The sequence below is a fragment of the Haliotis rufescens genome, unplaced genomic scaffold (assembly GCF_023055435.1).
Source record: "Haliotis rufescens isolate VD_foot unplaced genomic scaffold, xgHalRufe1.0.p SCAF_8, whole genome shotgun sequence".
Taxonomy (NCBI): domain Eukaryota; kingdom Metazoa; phylum Mollusca; class Gastropoda; order Lepetellida; family Haliotidae; genus Haliotis; species Haliotis rufescens.
The window spans coordinates 5,038,742-5,062,432 of NW_025964372.1; the positions used below are offsets into that span (position 1 = coordinate 5,038,742).

Here is a 23,691-nt window from a genome sequence, read left to right on the forward strand (position 1 = left end):
TTGGTGACAAAACGTAAACTTACTTGGGCTGTCTGGAGATTGGTGACAAAATGTAAACTTACTTGGACTGTCTGGAGAGATGGTGACAAAACGTAAACTTACTTGGACTGTCTGGAGAGATGGTGACAAAACGAAAACTTACTTGGGCTGTCTGGAGAGATGGTGACAAAACGTAAACTTACTTGGACTGTCTGGAGAGATGGTGACAAAACGTAAACTTACTTGGGCTGCCTGGAGAGATGGTGACAAAACGAAAACTTACTTGGGCTGTCTGGAGAGTTGGTGACAAAACGTAAACTTACTTGGGCTGTCTGGAGAGATGGTGACAAAACGTAAACTTACTTGGACTGTCTGGAGAGATGGTGACAAAACGTAAACTTACTTGGGCTGTCTGGAGAGTTGGTGACAAAACGTAAACTTACTTGGGCTGTCTGGAGAGATGGTGACAAAACGTAAACTTACTTGGACTGTCTGGAGAGATGGTGACAAAACGTAAACTTACTTGGGCTGTCTGGAGAGTTGGTGACAAAACGTAAACTTACTTGGACTGTCTGGAGAGATGGTGACAAAACGTAAACTTACTTGGACTGTCTGGAGAGATGGTGACAAAACGTAAACTTACTTGGACTGTCTGGAGAGATGGTGACAAAATGTAAACTTACTTGGACTGTCTGGAGAGATGGTGACAAAACGTAAACTTACTTGGGCTGTCTGGAGAGTTGGTGACAAAACATAAACTTACTTGGACTGTCTGGAGAGTTGGTGACAAAATGTAAACTTACTTGGACTGTCTGGAGAGTTGGTGACAAAACGTAAACTTACTTGGACTGTCTGGGGAGATGGTGACAAAACGTAAACTTACTTGGACTGTCTGGGGAGATGGTGACAAAACGTAAACTTACTTGGGCAGTCTGGGGAGATGGTGACAAAACGTAAACTTACTTGGACTGTCTGGAGAGATGGTGACAAAATGTAAACTTACTTGGACTGTCTGGGGAGATGGTGACAAAACGTAAACTTACTTGGGCTGTCTGGGGAGATGGTGACAAAACGTAAACTTACTTGGGCAGTCTGGGGAGATGGTGACAAAACATAAACTTACTTGGACTGTCTGGAGAGATGGTGACAAAACGTAAACTTACTTGGACTGTCTGGAGAGATGGTGACAAATTGTAAACTTACTTGGACTGTCTGGAGAGATGGTGACAAAACGTAAACTTACTTGGACTGTCTGGAGAGATGGAGACAAAATGTAAACTTACTTGGCAAAACCAATAAAGTCCTCATGGTTTGTGTTCATGTACGCCAGCTGGATTTCAATCAGACTTTTTATTTGATCTTTGGTGAACTGTTCCCGTTCCCGAATTCTGGTATTTACAATCCTCTCTATCTCTTCTCGCAAACGTGGATAGCGGCTCATCTGTGATAGCAGATTGTGAGAACTACATATCATGGGATACAGGCCAGGTGGTGACAATCAGGGGAAGAACATGAGGTCAGCCAATACCCAAATATCAGGTTCTTTATAAGTATTTTACAAGGAATAATGTGTCTATTACGTATGCATTGTGACCATAGCAACATCCAACAAAATGCCAGATGATAACAAACTTGGCAAAATGTGAGGGAGAAGTCTCATAGGTCTATTTTCATTCATTCAACAAAATAACAGAAGAAAGAAAACATGCAATATATTGTGAGGAGTATCGCAATATAGGAATTATTAGTGCCAAAAATTGCAATATTAAAGTGGGCCAATACCCATTACAGGTCATTTGTAGCACTTTCAAGTGGGGGACGGCCTATATCTCACTCAGCCAGTGCCCGTTGTCATGTTTTGTGACATTGTAAGGAGGTGACATCTTACCTTTTCTGTACACTTCTTGACTACGTTGGAGAGTTCGCTTACAACCATGTCCACAGCCTGAAGGGACGGAACATTCAGCCTCGCAATCTGTTTCTTTACGATGGTCTCAAAAGCCATGTCAGGGGTGAACAGACCTGTCCTGTGTACGATTGGAAGAGTGAATTAGTGCTACACGTCGCTTTGAACAGTATGCTTGCATATTAGTCGACTCTTACGGCAAGAATGGGTTGCTGAAGACCAATCGTAACCAGGATCTTCACAGGTGGAAGAACTAGAGCCATTTCCATCTACTTCCAAGTTTACGATCAGGGAGATGGCAACACAGTGTAGATCACTGTACTCAACTACTTTTAACCCTAACAACATGTATGAGTTACATGTAAACAGTTTCAAATTACATCTTCCCAAGGCAAGAGAGTTAACTGACTTTAAAAGTCCAGTATCCACCCTTGCCGAACTTGGCTGGAATTTCTGGGCTCAATCGTAGCGCCACCAGTGGTTATTACGAGTTATGTCCCTGCTAAGCCTGTGCTATGGACCAATCAGATTCCTTCACTTGCATTTGTTTCAAACAAAACGGTGGCGCCCGGTCAAGACGATCTGATCTATAATCAAGGTCTATGTTGTGATAAAACGGGTCTTACATCGTGAAGTGCATCAAATCACGCGAGCACCTTGATTAAACACATGAAAAGGTTTGGAAAATATCTGTTGACAACGAGTTGGCTGTGCACATGCTTTGCAAATCCTGCAATCGACAGTTTAGGAACCGGATTTCAATTTCATTTTGATTGGACTATGCATAAACTCGTTAGTCCAGTCAAAATGTAACTCCATATTACTAGCCAAGTTCGGCAAGGGTGGAAACTGGACTTTTATAGTCAGTTAACTCTCTTGCCTCGGGAAGATGTCAAAGTATTGCCCGGAACAAGACAAGCATCGATCCATGCGACTGGGATACAGTGACATGCATTGAGGGAGTCTGTCAGTCATCTCTCATGGCAAGCATGGCTTACTGAAGACCAGTTCTGACTTGGATCTTCACAGGGGTCAAGGGAGTCATGTAAACAGATGGGAGGAAAGCTCCATTGTGATCCAGGTTATAGATTTTACCACTGACGATATTCGCGAGTACAGGCATCTGGGTGATGGTTCAAGGGGCATAATCTGTGCAAATCTGGGAGTGCATATTTCTTTCATTCTGTAAGCACACCCTATATATTTCAGCTATATGACAGCGGCCTGTAAATAACTGAGTCCAGACCAGAGGATTCAGCAACTGATATTATGAGCAAAGACACACACCGTCATAGTACGATGACACACAATCACGGAACCTGATCACCTGATCCATTTGACCACCTACCGTATTCGACGTAATAATCGCCCAGGGCGCTCTCAAATTTAGAAATAGGGGGCTCTTATTAGAATATTATTTTGGTGATAAAACAGAGTTGAAAGATAAATTTTGTGGTTTATGCTGACAGCCTGAAGTGTTTATGTACGACAGATATATTTTTCCAGAATTTAATTGCCCATAACTAAGGGTGCACATAACACACAAGTGCGTATTATACGCGGATAAATAAGTCTTGTGTACATTGATCAATCGGAAGAGGTGCTAATTGGGATTGTTCACCAGTCAATATATTAGCAAATGTCGCCATGGGTGCTTAATAGAGCGGGGCGCTTATTACGTCGAATACGGTATTACAAACTGCACAGAGTGCTTGGGGCTAATTCCTCATAACATAGGTGTGAACAGAACTGTGAAGCAAAAACAGACATCTTGACGAGAAAGTGCAAGCAAAGTAATTATTGTTTACGCTTCAGTTACCACTTTTCGAGCTATTTCTGGGTCAGGCACACCAGTGGTCAATAGCAAGAGCAACAATCCTGGCATTCAAGTCATTTATGAAATGTTGATCAACGTAATGTCAGTCGTAATCTGATTAACACAGATAAACACAAATGATTGGACTACAAACCCACCATTGCATCCCACACTAGTTACCAAAAAAATTCCACTTTTCTCAAGGCAAGATGTTTCCACCTTCAGACAACTTACCTGATACCGTGAATATTTTTAATGACTATGCCAATCTCTTTACGTAGTTCTCTTTCGTCAAACTCCATCTGAAAACAAAAGACAAAATAAGTTGTTGCAAGATCAGTATTAATATCAGATATCAGTTTGTACAGTATAATGCTCCAGTACAGCATATATGACTCAACAGTCGATAGGGATACTCTATGCAGATGGGTCATAAATCAGACTGGATGTTTGGAGGTGTTGTACAAATAGGTGACGAGGGCTGGACCTGACACATGCTTAGCTTTATTTCATAATAAATAAAAGTAAACATCTCAATCCATTATCTTCCAGCTTCTGTAAGAGAAGGAGCTGGCACGGTATTCCTAATCTTCCCGAGGCGAGGGAGTTACCTGGCCATACAAGTCCAGTTCCCACCCTTGCCAAACTAGGCTGAAATTCCGGAGTTACCTTTTAGCTGGACTAACAAGTCAATGCATAGTCCAATCAAAATAGAGTAATGAACTAGACATACAGTTCGTAAACAACATGGATTTCAAGGTGCAGATTTTGGTCAACTGCAGGATTTGCAAAGTATTTGAAGTGTTATGATGCATTTCGCAGGGTAAGACCTGTTTTATTACAATACAGATCTTGATTTTAGGTCAGATTGTTTTGACAGGGCGCCACCATATTGTTTGAAGCAAATACAGGGATATGAGAGGTGGAATCTGATTGGTGAAGCACATAGAAGGGACATAACTCGTAATAGCCACTGGTGGCGATACAATCGAGCCTGGAAACTCCAGCCTAGTTTGCCAAGGATTGGAACTGGACTGTAATAGTCAGTTAACGCCCTTGACTCAAGAAGATGAGTATTCCTATCAGGAATTGAGTAGAATTATTCAGAGTCTTCTTCTCATTCAGTATGTCAGAACAAACACCTTCCGCCTAAACTATGCAACTCCTATTGCCATTTGGTGAAAACTTCTGAAACTTTGCACGCACATACATACACACTTTTCTTAGAAGTGTTCTGAATATGTCGTCATGAGCACAGTGTCCATGATGACTGTCTTGTCAGTCTTACAGGTTATCATACTGTTCCGCAATGTAGTTGTTGTGAACAGTTAAGTTAGCAAAACAGTGCTACTTAAATCACTTTTTTTGCTTTTAATATCCCGGAGTTGGAATATCCATTAATCATGTTTTTTATAAAAAGTATCACCCAACCACTATGCTCTTTACAATGGGGTGACTGTTTCATCAACATCAACATCAAGTCCTTCATTACCTTCACTAATTGGAAGGGAAATCTTTCGTGGAATATTCGGTTAATCTTGGCGCCACCAGACAAGTCTTCTGTATTCACATGGGTACCACTACCTTCAATATCGCGTTCAAAGTCTGTGGAAAACTGGTTGATCATTCTGAAAGAGAGGACATAGTGTTGTTAGAAACAGACTAAAATTGTCAAGGAGTCCTGATGAATGATTACGACCTTGGTCCCTACACTATCCACAGTACTCACTGCATCACGGCCTTGGTCCCTACACTATCCTCAGTTCTCACTGCATCATGGCCTTGGTCCCTACACTATCCACAATACTCACTGCAACACGGCCTTGGTCCCTACACTATCCACAGTACTCACTGCATCACGGCCTTGGTCCCCACACTATCCACTGTACTCACTGCATCATGGCCTTGGTCCCTACACTATCCACAGTGCTCACTGTATCATGGCCTTGGTCCCTACACTATCCACAGTACTCACTGCATCACGGCCTTGGTCCCCACACTATCCACAGTACTCACTGCATCACGGCCTTGGTCCCTACACTATCCACAGTACTCACTGCATAACGGCCTTGGTCCCTACACTATCCACAGTACTCACTGCATAACGGCCTTGGTCCCCACACTATCCTCAGTACTCACTGCATAACGGCCTTGGTCCCCACACTATCCACAGTACTCACTGCATCACAGCCTTGGTCCCTACACTATCCACAGTACTCACTGCATCACGACCTTGGTCCCCACACTATCCTCAGTTCTCACTGTATAACGGCCTTGTTCCCCACACTATCCACAGTACTCACTGCATCACGACCTTGGTCCCCACACTATCCTCAGTTCTCACTGCATAACGGCCTTGGTCCCCACACTATCCACAGTACTCACTGCATCACGACCTTGGTCACTACAATATCCTCAGTACTCACTGCATAACGGCCTTGGTCCCTACACTATCCACAGTACTCACTGCATCACGGCCTTGGTCCCTACACTTTCAACAATACTCACTTCATCATGGCCTTAATCCCCACACTATCCACAGTACTCACTGCATCATGGCCTTGGTCCCTACACTATCCTCAGTTCTCACTGCATCATGGCCTTGGTCCCTACACTATCCACAGTACTCACTGCATAACGGCCTTGGTCCCTACACTATCCACAGTACTCACTGCATCATGGCCTTGGTCCCTACACTATCCTCAGTTCTCACTGCATCATGGCCTTGGTCCCTACACTATCCACAATACTCACTGCAACACGGCCTTGGTCCCTACACTATCCGAAGTACTCACTGCATCACGGCCTTGGTCCCTACACTATCCACAGTACTCACTGCATCATGGCCTTGGTCCCTACTCTATCCACAGTGCTCACTGCATCACGACCTTGGTCACTACACTATCCTCAGTTCTCACTGCATAACGGCCTTGGTCCCTACACTATCCACAGTACTCACTGCATCACGGCCTTGGTCCCTACACTATCAACAATACTCACTTCATCATGGCCTTAATCCCCACACTATCCTCGGTTCTCACTGCATCACAGCCTTGGTCCCTACACTATCCACAGTACTCACTGCATCATGGCCTTGGTCCCTACACTATCCACAGTACTCACTGCATCACGGCCTTGGTCCCCACACTATCCACAGTACTCACTGCATCACGGCCTTGGTCCCCACACTATCCACAGTACTCACTGCATCATTGCCTTGGTCCCTACTCTATCCACAATACTCACTGCAACACAGCCTTGGTCCCTACACTATCCACAGTACTCACTGCATCACAGCCTTGGTCCCTACTCTATCCACAGTACTCACTGCATCATTGCCTTGGTCCCTACTCTATCCACAATACTCACTGCAACACGGCCTTGGTACCTACTCTATCCACAGTACTCACTGCATCATGGCCTTGGTTCCTACACTATCCACAGTACTCACTGCATCATGGCCTTGGTCCCTACACTATCCACAGTACTCACTGCATCATTGCCTTGGTCCCTACTCTATCCACAATACTCACTGCAACACGGCCTTGGTCCCTACTCTATCCACAGTACTCACTGCATCACGGCCTTGGTCCCTACACTATCCACAGTACTCACTGCATCACGACCTTGGTCCCTACACTATCCACAGTACTCACTGCATCACGGCCTTGGTCCCTACACTATCCACAGTACTCACTGCATCACGGCCTTGGTCCCTACACTATCCACAATACTCACTGCATCATGGCCTTGGTCCCTACACTATCCACAGTACTCACTGCATCACGGCCTTGGTCCCTACACTATCCACAGTACTCACTGCATCATGGCCTTGGTCCCTACACTATCCACAGTACTCACTGCATCATGGCCTTGGTCCCTATACTATCCTGGTCCCTACACTATCCTAGTCCCCACACTATCCACAGTACTCACTGCATCATGGCCTTGGTTTTTCGTGCGGGGTCGTCAGGGCGGAAGTTCTTGTACTCATCGACCTCCTTCTCCATGGACAACATCTGAGTCTGCAGACGGTTGCGCAGCGCTGGCAGCGTGTCCCGGATGTGGTTGGTCAGCTGCTGATTCAGCACCTTCTGCAGGAAGGGCGTGCCCATACGGTCAGCCATGTGTCTGAAACAATCACACAGATCACGTCAGGTAATGTGTTCTTGTTCTCGCAATGTTGTGTGAGGTGGGGAATCTGTAAGATTTGTACCATTTGGGGCTGAAAACTGACAAAAGAGATTGCACAATTTTATTGATTTGCTAAAACTGTGAGCACTAACATTTTATTATGCTTTATTATTGTTTCATCCATTATTTGTGAAAGTATTTTCAGAAAATGGTGATCTTTGCCCTGCATGCCAATATAGTACAGTGGATTTGGGTGCAGTAGTTTACAGTACTAAGACCCTTCTTTGCTTAATTGGCCAGTTATGTATTTCTATATATCTATTTCCTATATCTTTACATATTTTATCTAAGAAAGAGTCAAATACAGGCCAAGTTCAATGCAGTGTACGTTCATAGCTGATAAACTGAATGACGTCATCTCGGAAGTAACTTAGATCTACATGTCATTCACACAAAGTTCAGTCACAATTTTCTCTTTTTTTCTCTGAATATTTCACTCTGGTTCCAGACTAAGTCGCTACAAATGGACGATTAACCTTGAAGCAGAACAAAATATTATTTCCTTGCACAAAATAAAGACAACAGGAAACCCTAACAGGATGACTTCTTTCGGAAAATATATGTTATTGATGTTCAGCGATCTTTTGTTTAACAACAAAGATTTATAAGGATAATCCATTTGCCTGTCCACAGGGACTGATGGTAACATGAATTACCGGTCCAAGCCTAATTTTTACGGTAAGAAAACTTGCAGTTACTGGTGAACAAGAACGATGGTTGGTTGGTTTATTGTTTAACGCTGCACTCAGCAATATTCCAGCTATATGACGGCAGTCTGTAAATAATCGAGTCTGGACCAGACAATCCAGTGATTGACATCATGCGTATCGATCCACGCAATTGGGACCAATGACATGCATCAAACAAGTCAGCGAGCCTGACCACCCGATCCCGTTAGTCGCCTCTTACGACAAGCATATTCGCTTTTTACGGCAAGCATGGGTTGCTGAAGATCTATTCTACCCCGGATCTTCACGGGTCACAAGAACAATGGCAAGTCAGGGAACCCTAGCAGACATCTCTCCACTCACCTGTATGATGAATGAGACAGAAAGAACTTGCGCTCCGCAGCCAGGGCAGCTCGGATATCCTTCCTGCCCTCGATATCCCGCTGACTGCGGTTCACTACACCGATGTACCCTGTAGGCCAACAAGTCAGCGTCAGATATAGTGAGTGAGTGAGTTGGGTTTGATGCCGCTTTGAATTTTATTTCAGTTTAATGTTGGAGAAAGCCATGTAAAGCAAGATTGGACATGTCCTGCTTAAGTGAAGGTGACGTGAAATGTGGTTTAAGATTATTGCGCTTATATAGCGACACGTATGCGGGTGTGTGTGTGTGTGTGGCTGCTTGTACTATTCTTGACTAATACCGATTTTATAGAGCTAGCCGACTGAGATACCATGCCGCAGTTTAACATGAAAACCCCACACAGACAAAGTATACCGACTCCGAGCCGACCAGTCCTTGTTTTAGGCCCTTAATGCCGAACGCCAGGCAGGGTAACAACAAGTACCATCTTTTAACATTTTTTGGTATCACGTGGTATCTAGTATCGAAGTCCGACTTTCTGCTCTCCAGGCAGAGGTTCGACCAGCAGACCTCCGAGGCGCTCTCCGGGCAGAGGTTCGACCAGCAGACCTCCGAGGTGGTCGCTTCAGTGAAACCCTGGGTATGATGGTGACAAAACAGGACACATGATTCTGAGATTCGAACCCATGATCATAGGTGTCTGGCATGCCTAAGGGAGGTAACTCTGCACAGGGAAATGTGGCCCCAATCCCCACACAATCTCCCAGCAGGCAACAGATGTCCACTCACCTCTCCGTAGTGGTAGAAGCCTGTTTTCCAGGATTTCCCGGGCGTCTGTCCCATCATCCATCAAATCCAGCTTGGTAATCACGCCAATCGTCCGTGTTCCTGAATATCAGCAGGTCAGAAATAGAGAAGAGTAGGCTTAATGCCACTTTGAACAGTATAACAGCCATATAACATGTTTACAATGCTTCAGAAGACGAGAATGTACACATTTGCTTCCACTGCAAAGGAAAAGGAAGCTATGGTAAAAAATATGTCTAGAACATTTATCATCAATAGAATGGTGATTTTGAGTCTTAGGAACCTTGAGGTTATCTCCCATAGTAGTTGAACCGACCGATCCATCTTCCTGAGGCAAGAGAGTTAACTGACTATAAAAGTCCAGTTTCCACCCTTGCCGAACTAGGCTGGTATTATGGAGTTACATTTTGGCTTGACTAACGAGTCTATGCATAGTCCAATCAAAATCGTGCAACAAAATCAAAATCTGGTTCGTAAATTGTCGTGCAGATTTCGATCGATTGCAAAGCATGTGCACAGCAAGGTCGTTGTCAACAGATATTTTACAAATCTTTTCATGTTTTTTTATCAAGGTGCTCACATGATTTGATTTGTTGATGTAAGACCCGTTTTCTCACAATATAGATCTTGATTATCGATCAGATCCACCTGACTGACCATTTTGTGTGAAGCAAATGCAAGCCATACGAGAGGTGGAATCTGATTGGTCCATAGGAGAGGCTTAGAAGGGACATGACTGGTAATAGCCACTGGTGGTGCTATGATCGAGCCCAGTAATTCCAGCCTAGTTCGGCAAGGGTGGAAACTGGACTTTTAAAGTCAGTTAACTCTCTTGCCTCAGGAAGATGCGACCGATCTCATTAGACTTATATCTTAGTTCTCGCTAGTGGTAGACAAAGATCTGAAGTCATCCCATTACGGGTCATGTCAGAACGACCTTTTGCGAACTTTGACCGACCATTGAAGTATCATCCATTTTAAATGAAGCGAGAAATAGATGCACAGCTTGTAACTGTTGTTCGGAATACCCTGTGTTAACCTTTTTGAGATTGCATGATTAGAAAACAAAATTCCGACTGCCACCTTCCCAGTCTGGTAAGCGACGCTCTGATTGGTCAGATGAATGGTTGTTCTGACGTGACCCGTAATGGGATGTTCTCATATCTTTGTTTAACAGCAGTGAGAACTGAAATCTGATTTAAATGAGATTGTGGACCTACGCAATCATCCACTTTTAACCACTTGAACACTGGGGATGTGATGTACAGATATAGCCAGGTTAACACACAGCTGACTCCTATAATGTCTGACCTTGAGGATCAACTTCCTTAGCAATTTTCAGAGCATCTGAGTTTGCGAGATCTGTGTTGGCTGGGGACACAGCAAGGATAAGACAGCTGTCCTTGGAGATGAACTCAAACAGCATGCTCCGAATCTGCATCTCAATGTCCACTGGCTGGTCACCAACTGGGACCTTCGTCATACCCGGCAGATCAATCAGGGTCAGGTTGAGCACTGAAACATGGAGAGGGGCTGTCAACAACAACAACAACAACAACAACAACAACAACAACAAGGGGTTTCCCAGTTTCCAACACCAAACCTCTTGACGACATAAACCATTTTAAGAAATCCAATTTTAACTGTGTCAACACTTTGGGATTGTGGGCATTCAATGTTTTGATGCACGGGGAACAAGAACTAACATAGAGAGTACACGAACCAAATTCCCCTTGAGACCAGAGGAAACAATGAGTGTTACTTCACTCATCAGCGCACATGTTTTGATGTTTTTTCAGTTTTTTCACCCGTTCCTTTACCGGAATTCGCTGAAGGGGTACGATGTAATCTTTTCTGCGCATAATATTCGAAAAAAATCTTTTTCCAAAATACTGACTCCGCTAGAGTGGTGTGTGCATTATACTGACTGGGGTATCCAACAAGTTGAACTGCAGCATAGAATATTAGTGAGCTAGCATTAAAAGATCAGCCTGACCACCCGATCCATTTCTCCCCCTATCAGCATAGTTTGTTGTGCCTTATACGCAGGTTGATTGGAATGTTGGAGACAACGAGTACTTACCGTTTGGAGAGTATACCCACAGGTTGATTGTAATGTTGGAGATACCGGGTACCTACTGTTTGGAGAGTATACCCGCAGGTTGATTGAAATGTTGGAGACATCAGGTACTTACCGTTTGGAGAGTATACCCGCAGGTTGATTGTAATGTTGGAGACACCGGGTACTTACCGTTTGGAGAGTATACCCGCAGGTTGATTGGAATGTTGGAGATACCGGGTACTTACCGTTTGGAGAGTATACCCGCAGGTTGATTGGAATGTTGGAGACACCGGGTACTTACCGTTTGGAGAGTATACCCGCATGTTGATTGGAATGTTGGAGACACCGGGTACCTACCGTTTGGAGAGTATACCCGCAGGTTGATTGGAATGTTGGAGATACCGGGTACTTACCGTTTGGAGAGTATACCCGCAGGTTGATTGGAATGTTGGAGACACCGGGTACTTACCGTTTGGAGAGTATACCCGCAGGTTGATTGGAATGTTGGAGATACCCTTGTTTTTGCCAGTAGCTTTATCTGTCTCCTCCTCAATCTCCTTCCGTACTTCGCTGAAGTCTGAGTACTTCCGTCCCTTCTGATGTAGAAATTCGGCATATTCTGGGCACAAAAAAGTACATACAAAAATAAGGATTAAATAATCACAGATGATGCCTTGTGTTCTTTCTATACAGTCCCTATGTAATCAACTGTGTACCGTAAAGAGTTCAAAGATGGGAATCTCTGGGTCCTTGGGATTTGCAGCAGCTGTGTTTGAATCTAGGGACCCCCCCCCTAAATCTTATTGTTAAAAACTTGGGTCATGACAAGGACTCTCTCTCTTGCTTAGCTGTGAAAATGACAATTATACCATGTATACCGTATTCAACGTAATAAGCGCCCCGCTCCAATAAGCGCCCACGGCGATATTTGTTAATATATTAGCTAGTGAACGATCCCAATTAGCACCCTTCCGATTGATCCATGTACATAAGACTTATTTATTCGTGTATAATACGCACTCATATGTTATATGCACCCTTAATTCTGGAAAAATATATCTGTCATATATAAACATTTCAGGGTGTCACTAAAATACTATTCTAACAAGAGCCCCCTATTTCTAATTTTGAGAGCGCCCTGGGTGCTTATTACCTTGAATACGGTACGTCCCTGCAACGTTTCATCACAATACAATGTTATTAACAGTAAGGATGCAATGTATTACCGAAATATAATTTTGTAATGCTTGGCATATCAGTTGATTTCAAATAGCAAATGTTATCATGTGTTTAACTTCACACACTTGCCAAATAACTTCAAAACATTTCCGGAATTCCAAAAAGTAATTTGGCAGAGATAGGGGTTAATTCTCAGTTACGTCCCTTGCTGGCATGCACAGTCTTACACATCGGTCAACAACATCAACACTGGGCCCCAAGATGGCGGTGTGATTAATTGTTTCATACGTGAAAGGCAATCTCTTTAAAATCAGACCTTTGTCCTCGCTACCGCTAAACAAAGATCTGAAGACATCCCATAAGGGGTCATGTCAGAACGACCTTTCATCCGACCAATCACAGCGTCGCTTACCAGATCATGAAAGTGAGTCAGAATGTGTTTTCTAATCATACAACCTCGAAAACTTTAACACAGCATATTCCGAACGATAGTTACGGGTTTAACGACTGAATCCATACAATCTAGACCATCTGTTGGCCATTCCAGAACGTTATTTTGTTTAGGTTTCAAATTTGTAATCAAGAATTTGTCAAAATATGTTGAAGCGTAGTCACCAATTTGAAATTAGTGCCGTAAAGCACGAGAAAGCTGCCTTCTGATTGGTCATTCCATTGGTTGGTCAAAGTTCGAGCAAGGTCAGTCTGACGTGACCCATAATGGGATGTCCTCAGATCTTTGTTTAGCGGTAGCGAGAACTAGGATACTGTCCATTTAAAGAAAGGACTGACAGCAGATTGTTCAGATTACCATGGTTACTGTGATAAACACTGACATTTATTATTCGAGTAAATCCTTTGAATTAGTTCTTTCAAGTCAACGCCCTCTAATCATGCTAATGCCATGAATATATCATTAACATGAATAATGACTTTCAACAAGGTCAATGTGGAATTCTTCACAAATGAATGACACATCAGCAGGATTCTCTGTTTCCTGGTGAATACTATTTCTAACAACATACAGAGTTACAGATAAGCTGCGTATTTGCGTAAAATACCCCCTAAAACTATGCAAAACCCAATTACTTTCAATTAACTTGCATACAGAAACGCATGCATTAAACGGAAAACGCAATTGTTTGAAAACAGCAGGCGTAAATACCCAATAAAGTTTTTCAGCATATGTACAACAGAGCTAATTTCCGAAACACAATTACGAGCTAATTTACTTTCCGAGTCAAGCCTTTACTTTGGACAGTTATGTACACATGGTACATCTAAAACATATTTCATTATTTTTTTTAAATCTCACAATGTTTACTCATTTTGAGAAAAAGTTAAAACCCAATAGAATGATGAATAGATGAGTGAAAATATATTAGTAACCCAACGAAAAATGTAATAACCCAATTAAAACAGAAACCCTAGAGTAAAAACTCCATTGCTCAAAAAGATATCTGGAGCTCAGCAACATATCCTAACACCACAGAACATGTAGAACGAATAACAAGTTCCAAGATGACATCTGAAACTGCTGGAAGCAATGCCTGAGGGCAGGTTCCCCTTCTCGACAGTAATTGCAACAACATGGCAAACAACAGAGAAACAGCACCTACCCACTCTGTTGTTGATGAGCTGGAGCACCAATGGCCTTCTTGTTACAATGCCTGAACCTCTTGGCAAGAAATCTCTGAAAATAGACCATGTTATATTATTCATCAAGTTCATGTGCAACACTTCAAGCTGGAACCGAAAAAAGATATTCTGGTCTTGCCTGAAGACACTTTTCCAGCATGTCCAGTAACCATGGTAACCAGAGTATTGATATTAGTAGTAGTTTTTTTAACAATGATAGTGCAGATATCGAAATCAAAAACTAAAAAAAGAAACATTTGGTAATGATCATTATTTGTTCATTCGATCAAAAATAATAAAATAATTCAAATAAAAATAATTAATTAACAACATGCTGTCTGTTCAAAAGAACAGTTAGATTTATTGAGCATGATGAGTTTGATACGGAACATGTTGAACTATTAATAGTATTATTTATTTTTTCCCCGGGAAAATTGGTTCTCCGGCAATGGCAATGGCATTATCATGCGTCTTCAAGAAATTAAATTGTATTCCAAAAAGTGCTGGCAAGGTCAATGGTTTTATAAAAACCCAGAAAATAACTGGACATGCTGAATGTCGTAAAAATGGGTTTTTGTTCCCCAAAACATTGAATTACTCCTCATTTCAAAGTTTTTGTTTGTAAGTTGTTTAACGCCGCTCTCAGCCATATTCCAGCTATATATGACAGCGGTCTGCAAAAAATCAAGTAGGACCAGACAATCCAGTGATTGACGTCATGAGCATCGATCCATGCATTTGGGATATAATGACTTGCATCAACCAAGTCAGTAAGCCTCACCACCCGATCCCGTTAATAGCCTCTTATGACAAGCATGGGTTGCTTAAGATTGTCACTGGGGTCAGAGAAATGGGCCAGTCCATTAGCAAGAAATATTTACTACCCGAGGAAAACTCTCATCCCTGTTTAAGGTCACTCTACTAAACTTCTACTAGCACTAGCATTCATGATACCCAGAACATAAGAAACGCTGGCAAATCTCCCTAGCACTTTTTTCATTTAGAGACTAGCTGCAGTGTGTTGTCATAGAAAATCCCTGTTGTCGCCAACTCCTTGTTCCAGTCCCCATGACAGTGTGAACAGCCGCTCAACACAGTGCATCTTCTCGAGGCAGGAGAGTTAACTGACTATAAAAGTCCAGTTTCCACCCTTGCCGAACAAGGCTGGTATTATGGAGTTACATTTTGGCTGGACTAACAGGTCTATGCATAGTCCAATCAAAATCTCGCACCAAAATCGAAATTCAGTTCGCAAACTGTTATGCAGATTTCGATCGATTGCAGGATTTGCACAGCACCGCCAACTCGTTGTCAACAGATATTTTTCAAATCTTTACAAGTTTTTGATCAAGATGCTCACGTGATTTGATGCACTTCGCAATGTAAGACCCCTTTTCTCACAATACAGATCTTGATTATCGATCAGATCGTCTTGACTGGGCACCACCATTTTGTTTGAAGCAAACGCAAGTGATACAAGAGGTGGAATCTGATTGGTCCATGGGAGAGGCTTGGAAGGGACATTACTCGTAACAACCACTGGTGGCGCTACGATCGAGCCCAGAAATTCCAGCCTAGTTCGGCAAGGGTGGAAACTGGACCTTTAAAGTCAGTCAACACTCTTGCTTAGGGAAGATGAACAGAGTGGTGCGAACATGAATAAACATGACAAACACGGATCGTTCTAATGCTTATCAAATGCTGCAAGTATCCAGTATGACAATAAAGCACTGCACAATGCCAACTGCACCTGGCATTGCATACACAGATGCAGTTTATTGGAATGAGTCAACGTGGTTTCATTGATCAAATTACCACCAACATTCCAGCTGCATCGTTTTGCCTGCAAATAGGCAAGTCTTGGCCAGACTCACCAGTGGTTGATAACATGAGCACCAGTGTTGGAAGAGGTTAAAATTTCATGATTATTGTATTGATAAAGCAAGTGATATTGAAATAAAAAAATGAAAAATGAAAATAGTGCCATGGCATGGCAGCTCACCTGGACATGTAGTCAACAGTTTAAAATCTCAACAAAGACAGACGCTCAACAAATGTTGGTGTCTGTTTCGACATTTGCACATCTTCCACATAAATACTCATGACTAAACACTGAAGTTAAAATTTGATGATTTGACCAAAATATGATGTCATCAAAAGCATGATAAGGAGAAAACTTCATGCATGTCGTTCAGCTCCCTCAGTGTGCAATGGTGTGGCAATTTTAGATGAGAAGTAATTTACAGAGCAAAATATGTACTTTGAGGACTTTTTAGGGCATTGTCCAATAAACTGTTAGAATAACGGGCAACACAGAACACACATGTTGAGTCCCATAACTAACTTATGACACACATACCAAATTTCATTGTATTTTGAGTGAGTGAGTTTGGTTTTACACTGCTTTTAGCAATAATCCAGCAATATCATGGCAAGGAAAACCAGAAATAGACTTCACACATTGTACCCAGGTGGGAATCGAAACCAGGTCTTCGGTGTGACAAGTGAACGCTTTAACCACAAGGCTACCCCACTTTATTTTTTTTTAAATTGCCAGAGTTTTGTCTTTGTTTGTTTGTTTGTTGTTTAATACCACACTCAGCAATATTCCAGCGATATGACATCAGTCTGCAAATATTCATCAAGTCTGGACAAGACAATGCATCAACCAAGTCAGCGAGCCTGACCACACGATGGGTTGCTGAAGCCAATTCTAACTGGTCAATTGACTTAGTAACTATAAACAGCATTCTGTCGGAACGTCTTCTGTTTACTGCAGTCTGCGACAAAATCATGATAATGCACACGATCCCAACTGCGTGGATAGATGCTCATGTTCTCAATCACTGGATTGTCTGGTCCAGACTCGGTTATTTACAGACCGCCGTCATATAGCTGGAATATTGCTGAGTGTGGCGTAAAACGAACAAACAAACAAACAAACAAACATAACCCACAAGTCTGAAGCCCAAGTCTAGTCAAATTTTGTTTGGTCTAGTAAGCTCAGCTAATAACATAATATTATAATAAATCTATTGAAAATGACCCTAGGACAAGTCTGAGTCAAGTTTGGGCTTGTAAATTCAAAATGCATTGGCACAGACTGTTATGTTTTTTCCTTATTTCATTGTCACCATGTCCGCTTACAGATTCATTGAACATGTAAAAATAACCTCATGCAACTTGAAAGGAATCAATGACCGATTTCATGGTCGGGTTATAATGATTGAGACCATACAGATTCTTGATGCAACACGAACAACACTCAACATTGTGTCAGGATCATGGAACACAATTGCAATCACACATTGTAACTACCTGACACTGACGACCCAGTGGTCGATATCATGAGCTTGATCTCACACACATTTATCCAGGTCACACATTGTAACAACCTGACACTGACGACCCAGTGGTCGATATCATGAGCTTCATCTCACACACAATCATCCAGGTCACACATTGTATGACCTGACACTGACAACCCAGTGGTCGATAGCATGAGCTTCATCTCACACACTATCATCCAGGTCACACATTGTAACGACCTGACACTGACAACCCAGTGGTCGATAGCATGAGCTTCATCTCACACACAATCATCCAGGTCACACAATTTAATGACCTGACACTGACGACACAGTGGTCGATAGCACGAGCTTCATCTCACACACAATCATCCAAGTCAGAACACAGAAACTCCCCCCATCAAAATTAACAGTAGTTCAGTCTTACTACAGACATTGAGTTCAACATGGCGCACAAATGACCTTTTCTGCCCAGGTTTCAGTGTCGGGTGCTGTCTATCAAGTATGTGGTTCCTCTTCACATTCAAAAGCCCTCTGTTATTTAACACAGACAACTTCTCTATTGCTAATAAATTCCAGTCAAAAGGGTTAAAGAACCAAATAACATAATGACAAAAAATACAAAAATAATTGCAAAAGAATCAATATGTACAGCGATAACATCCTCAATCTCCACAATGAGACAATTAGCCCCGCGATTCCTTTAACTAACAGTATCAATGGTAGCCCCCTGCAAATTCACCACCAATAATTTATTTATGCCAGTAGCTTCTTTCAAGGAGTTTGTAGCATCAACGTTAATTTTCTAAGTGGGTTCTGCGACGCAGGGCGTGTTTACGTTAATCAATCAGCTAATCAATAACCCTCGCCAAATTCATCCACCTTTTTCTGCATCACAGAATTCCATTCTTCCAGCATGTCTGACACTTATATTGAAAATCTAACCAAGTTTATTTGCCACCTGACAAGTCGTTCACTTTATCAAATGAGAATGCCAATTTGTTTACTGGGAAACGGTATCCTACTTTGTTATGGGCAAGTATTTGGTCCACTCGTCTAACAGGATTCTAACCAGGTTGAGGAGGTCCCAGACCTGTGGTTAGTCAGGTGATATACTGTGAATGACAATAACAAGAAAAATTCATTGTAACACTACAAGTTGGTAAAGTTTGCATCTCCTTCTGACTATGCACACATTCATTCTGACTTTGATATGTTTGAGTCAAAATAAAGCTTTAATCAACTTCAGTGTGAGCATGTCCGGGGTAGAATAGATCTTCAGCAACCTATGCTTGCCGTAAAAGGCGACTATGCTTGTCGTAAAAGGCAACTAACGGGATTGGGTGGTCAGGCTCGGTAACTTGGTTGATGCATGTCATCGATCCCAATTGCATGGATCGATGTTCATGATATCAATCAGTGGATTGACTGGTCCAGACTCGATTATTTACAGACCGCCGTCATATAGCTGGAATATTGCTGAGTGCTGCGTTAAACAACAAACCAACCAACCAACCAAACCAAGCATGTTCAGATTGGTTTATACATGTATCTGAACAGTTTTTGCCAGTGCTCAAGTAAAACAATTCACAATTAGATATTTTGTATCCAACTTTTGAGGCCTACAGTGGGTTTGTTTTTGTTTGTTTGCCTGTTGTTTAATGTGCATTCAGCATGTTCAGTAATATTCCAGCTATATGATGACGGTCTGTAAATAATCGAGTCTGGATCAAACAATGTAGTGAGTGACATCATGAGCATCGATCCACACAACTGGGATATATTGATGACAAGCATCAGCCATGTCAAAGCCTGACCACCCGATCCCATTAGTCATAGGCTGCTGAAGACCACTTCTAACCCGGATCTTCACCGGGATTCAATATTTCAGGAAACAAGCCATTCTAAAAATGTTCACAAATTTTCACTAGCTTTGGGCCCCTTGATAGGAGCATGGGCACTCGTAACCAATGGTGATAGTGTGACAGTGTTTCAATGATGGATCTCACTGAGGTTAGGTATTTCACAGTACTAATTGTGACGTAGTCTACAAAGTACTTTATCTACTAGGTCTGGGCATTCAGCGATTGCTCCCATGAGTTTGAATGTGCGTACCACTTTATCAAACGGGGATATATTTAAAGCCTCACTGCCTGTCGCAACAGCTGCAGGGGTCACTCAAATGGTCAGTTGCCAGCAATGTGTTTTCATGTCTAAAGAGTCTGCCATGTGAGGCGGGGCTCTGCTTTAACCATGTTAACAATTCCAGTAATCAGAGCACACGCAGCATATCAATCATGATGTAATTAACACTACCAGTGTTCATTTAATTCTAATTATATTTTGTAAATACCGTATTCGACATAATAAGCGCCCAGGGCGCTCTCAAAATTAGAAATAGGGGGCTCTTATTAGAATATTATTTTGGTGGAAAAAAGAGAGTTGAAAGATAAATTTCGTGGTTTATGCTGACACACTGAAATGTTTATATACGACAGATACATTTTTCCAGAATTTAATTAACCATAATTAAGAATGCATATAACACACGAGTGCGTATTATACGCGAATAAATAAGTCTTGTGTACATTGATCAATCTAATTGGGATTGTTCACTAGCCAATATATTAGCAAATATCGCCGTGGGCGCTTATTAGAGCGGGGCGCTTATTGCGTCGAATACGGTAATCATTATAAATAACAGAGCAAGCATGTGCCTGGACACAAACTTACTTATATAATGTGTTGCGTGACCCAGCAGAGTCTGGTACCTCACAACTCCCACAAGACAGTTTCAGGTGTATTATGGGGCAATTTTTATAACATTAGTCATGATATAAAACAAATACTAGCCCATCCAAAAATTGCAAATACATGTCACATTCCTGATAAAGGACATACTTATTTAAAAATCCTAAACAGGCACAGTGTGCGTGGGGCATATCGTGTTTTTAAATAACCTGTTTTTCTACTTCACAAACCTCAATGTGCATTGTGTGTATGATTTCGTTTTGAAATAACCCTGTTCTTCTACTTCAGAAACGAAACTTATTGTAATATTCTCCATGGCGGCAGCCCATGAATACTTAAGCATGTTTCATCTCAAGGAAAGTAAATATCAGTTTTGAAACCATGATACATTTAAAGAGGTTTCACATCCAATTATTCAAAGCCGGTCCACATAGATAAATCCCTGCAGCATCCGATCCAGTTCGAAATACTTCCCTTACATTATACCCTTCATATCAAAATAATTTCCCTCTCACAAAACGCAAACGCAATTCCATACAAAGCATCCTCCCATTATGGCAGCAGCTGTAATCATGGCTGCATCACCGACCAAAAGAAGCAATCTCTCGCCAAATATACTCCACACAGACAACACAGACCCTGATCAATGCCTGTGAATATGATGGTAAGAGAAAGGTGCCCGGTTCTGTCAAGTCTTGTACAATCAAGGGACAGTGATGTAGGTGTGATCCAGTGATGACTGGCCATCATTTACAGAAGCTAGTAATTGGAAGATGATGGCTGCAACAGTTTCTGGCTGAGACGATGGTTCTCAAGAGACAGATCTTAATAAGTTGGAGGCATTGGTGGCCCAGTTGTCTAGAGCGTGGGAATTCGCGTTGCAGAGTTGCCTCCCTTGGGCATGCCAGAAACCTTTGATTGTGGATTCGATCACACTTTGCCCAATTATGTTTTTAGGTGTGGTCACACCATACCTCTGTTTGTGGGTTTCACCAAAGTGGTAAACGTCTGAGACCTGCATCATTTCAGGCTTTCTTCCCAACATCAAGCTGACACGGGGGGATTAGATAACTGTTCAAATATATACTCACTCACTCACTCACTCACTCACTCCAGTCTCAAAAACCTTCTCTAGAGATGAACATGGTGAAGTGAAATGGTGTTTAATGTCACGATAAAAGATTGTCACACTTATATATAGAGACTTGAAAACAGAATCGTGTCCACCTATACCCAAACCGTTATCTGGTACATGACTATCCGTCACAGCCTTAAACTTGAGAGATATGAAACTTTATCACTTTTCAGCAAATGACACGACACATGCTGAACAATCACAATGATGAACTTCCTTGTCCAGTGGCCGTCAGTCAGCCAACACATTCCTAGTGACATGCTCCTTGTTCTGACAGTAATTAACCAACTCAAGGTCACCGTGTTAATCTGTTAACAGATCAGTATCCACTGCCAACATAATCACATTGATAAAACACTACAAATGTTAGCCCTGTAGGGGTTTCAGATCAGATGTGTCCCCAGTACCCCATGCTGTGCTACATGTCCAGGTCAGAATAGGTCCCCAGTACCCCATGCTGTGCTACATGTTCAGGTCAAAATAGGTCCCCAGTACCCCATGCTGTGCTACATGTCCAGGTGAGAATAGGTACCCAGTACCCCATGCTGTGCAACATGTCCAGGTCAGAATAGGTCCCCAGTACCCCATGCTGTGCAACATGTCTGGGTCAGAATAGGTCCCCAGTACCCCATGCTGTGCTATATGTCCAGGTCAGAACAGGTCCCCAGTACCCCATGTTGTGCTACATGTTCTGGTTAGAACAGGTCCCCAGTACCCCATGCTGTGCTATATGTCCAGGTCAGAACAGGTCCCCAGTACCCCATGCTGTGCTATATGTCCAGGTCAGAATAGGTCCCCAGTACCCCATGTTCTGGTTAGAACAGGTCCCCAGGACCCCATGCTGTGCTACATGTTCTGGTCAGAACAGGTCCCCAGTACCCCATGCTGTGCTACATGTTCTGGTCAGAATAGGTACCCAGTACCCCATGCTGTGCTACGTGTTCTGGTCAGAATAGGTACCCAGTACCCCATGCTGTGCTACATGTTCTGGTCAGAATAGGTACCCAGTACCCCATGCTGTGCTACATGTTCTGGTCAGAACAGGTCCCCAGTACCCCATGCTGTGCTACATGTTCTGGTTAGAACAGGTCCCCAGTACCCCATGCTGTGCTACATGTTCTGGTCAGAACAGGTCCCCAGTACCCCATGCTGTGCTACATGTTCTGGTTAGAACAGGTCCCCAGTACCCCATGTTGTGCTACATGTTCTGGTCAGAACAGGTCCCCAGTACCCCATGCTGTGCTACATGTTCTGGTCAGAACAGGTCCCCAGTACCCCATGCTGTGCTACATGTTCAGGTCAGAACAGGTCCCCAGTACCCCATGTTGTGCTACATGTTCTGGTCAGAATAGGTACCCAGTACCCCATGTTGTGCAACATGTCCAGGTCAGAATAGGTCCCCAGTACCCCATGTTCTGGTTAGAACAGGTCCCCAGTACCCCATGTTGTGCTACATGTTCTGGTCAGAATAGGTACCCAGTACCCTATGCTGTGCAACATGTCCAGGTCAGAATAGGTCCCCAGTACCGCATGTTGTGCTATATGTCCAGGTCAGAATATGTCCCCAGTACCCCATGTTGTGCTACATGTTCTGGTCAGAACAGGTCCCCAGTACCCCATGCTGTGCTACATGTTCTGTTCAGAATAAGTCCCCAGTACCCCAAAAGCAATGAGAATTTTCGTCTTCACACAGTGGGGAAACTGTATTTGATTTTGAGTACTTGTGACTCAAATAATGTTTCAAGCAATATTACCAGATTATATAGATATATCCTCGGATATCCTATTTTCGAACATTAATTATTTCACTGCGAATACATGTATTTAAATATATTAGCATAAGTATAAACAAAAAATTACATTCGACTTATATTTCTGTTCATCATGT

At 42.6% G+C, this 23,691-nt stretch overlaps 1 protein-coding gene across 6 annotated transcripts in view; it reads right to left on the reverse strand.

The window, feature by feature from the left end:
• Positions 1–23,691, reverse strand: part of LOC124112328 (dynamin-1-like) — a 64,672-nt gene that overhangs the window by 25,327 nt on the left and 15,654 nt on the right. For 5 of the 6 annotated variants that reach the window (XM_048389992.1, XM_048389989.1, XM_048389988.1 and 2 more), the window contains exons 2-11: positions 14,591–14,664; positions 12,265–12,414; positions 11,045–11,248; positions 9,716–9,814; positions 8,927–9,035; positions 7,638–7,832; positions 5,194–5,329; positions 3,936–4,003; positions 1,868–2,006; positions 1,263–1,420 (exon numbers count right to left, since the gene is read on the reverse strand). In XM_048389992.1, coding sequence (XP_048245949.1) covers positions 1,263–1,420; positions 1,868–2,006; positions 3,936–4,003; positions 5,194–5,329; positions 7,638–7,832; positions 8,927–9,035; positions 9,716–9,814; positions 11,045–11,248; positions 12,265–12,414; positions 14,591–14,664 — 1,332 coding nt within the window. Of the gene's footprint in view, positions 1–1,262; positions 1,421–1,867; positions 2,007–3,935; positions 4,004–5,193; positions 5,330–7,637; positions 7,833–8,926; positions 9,036–9,715; positions 9,815–11,044; positions 11,249–11,984; positions 12,049–12,264; positions 12,415–14,590; positions 14,665–23,691 lie in introns of those variants that run through there. The other variant, XM_048389993.1, reaches the window with a different exon arrangement.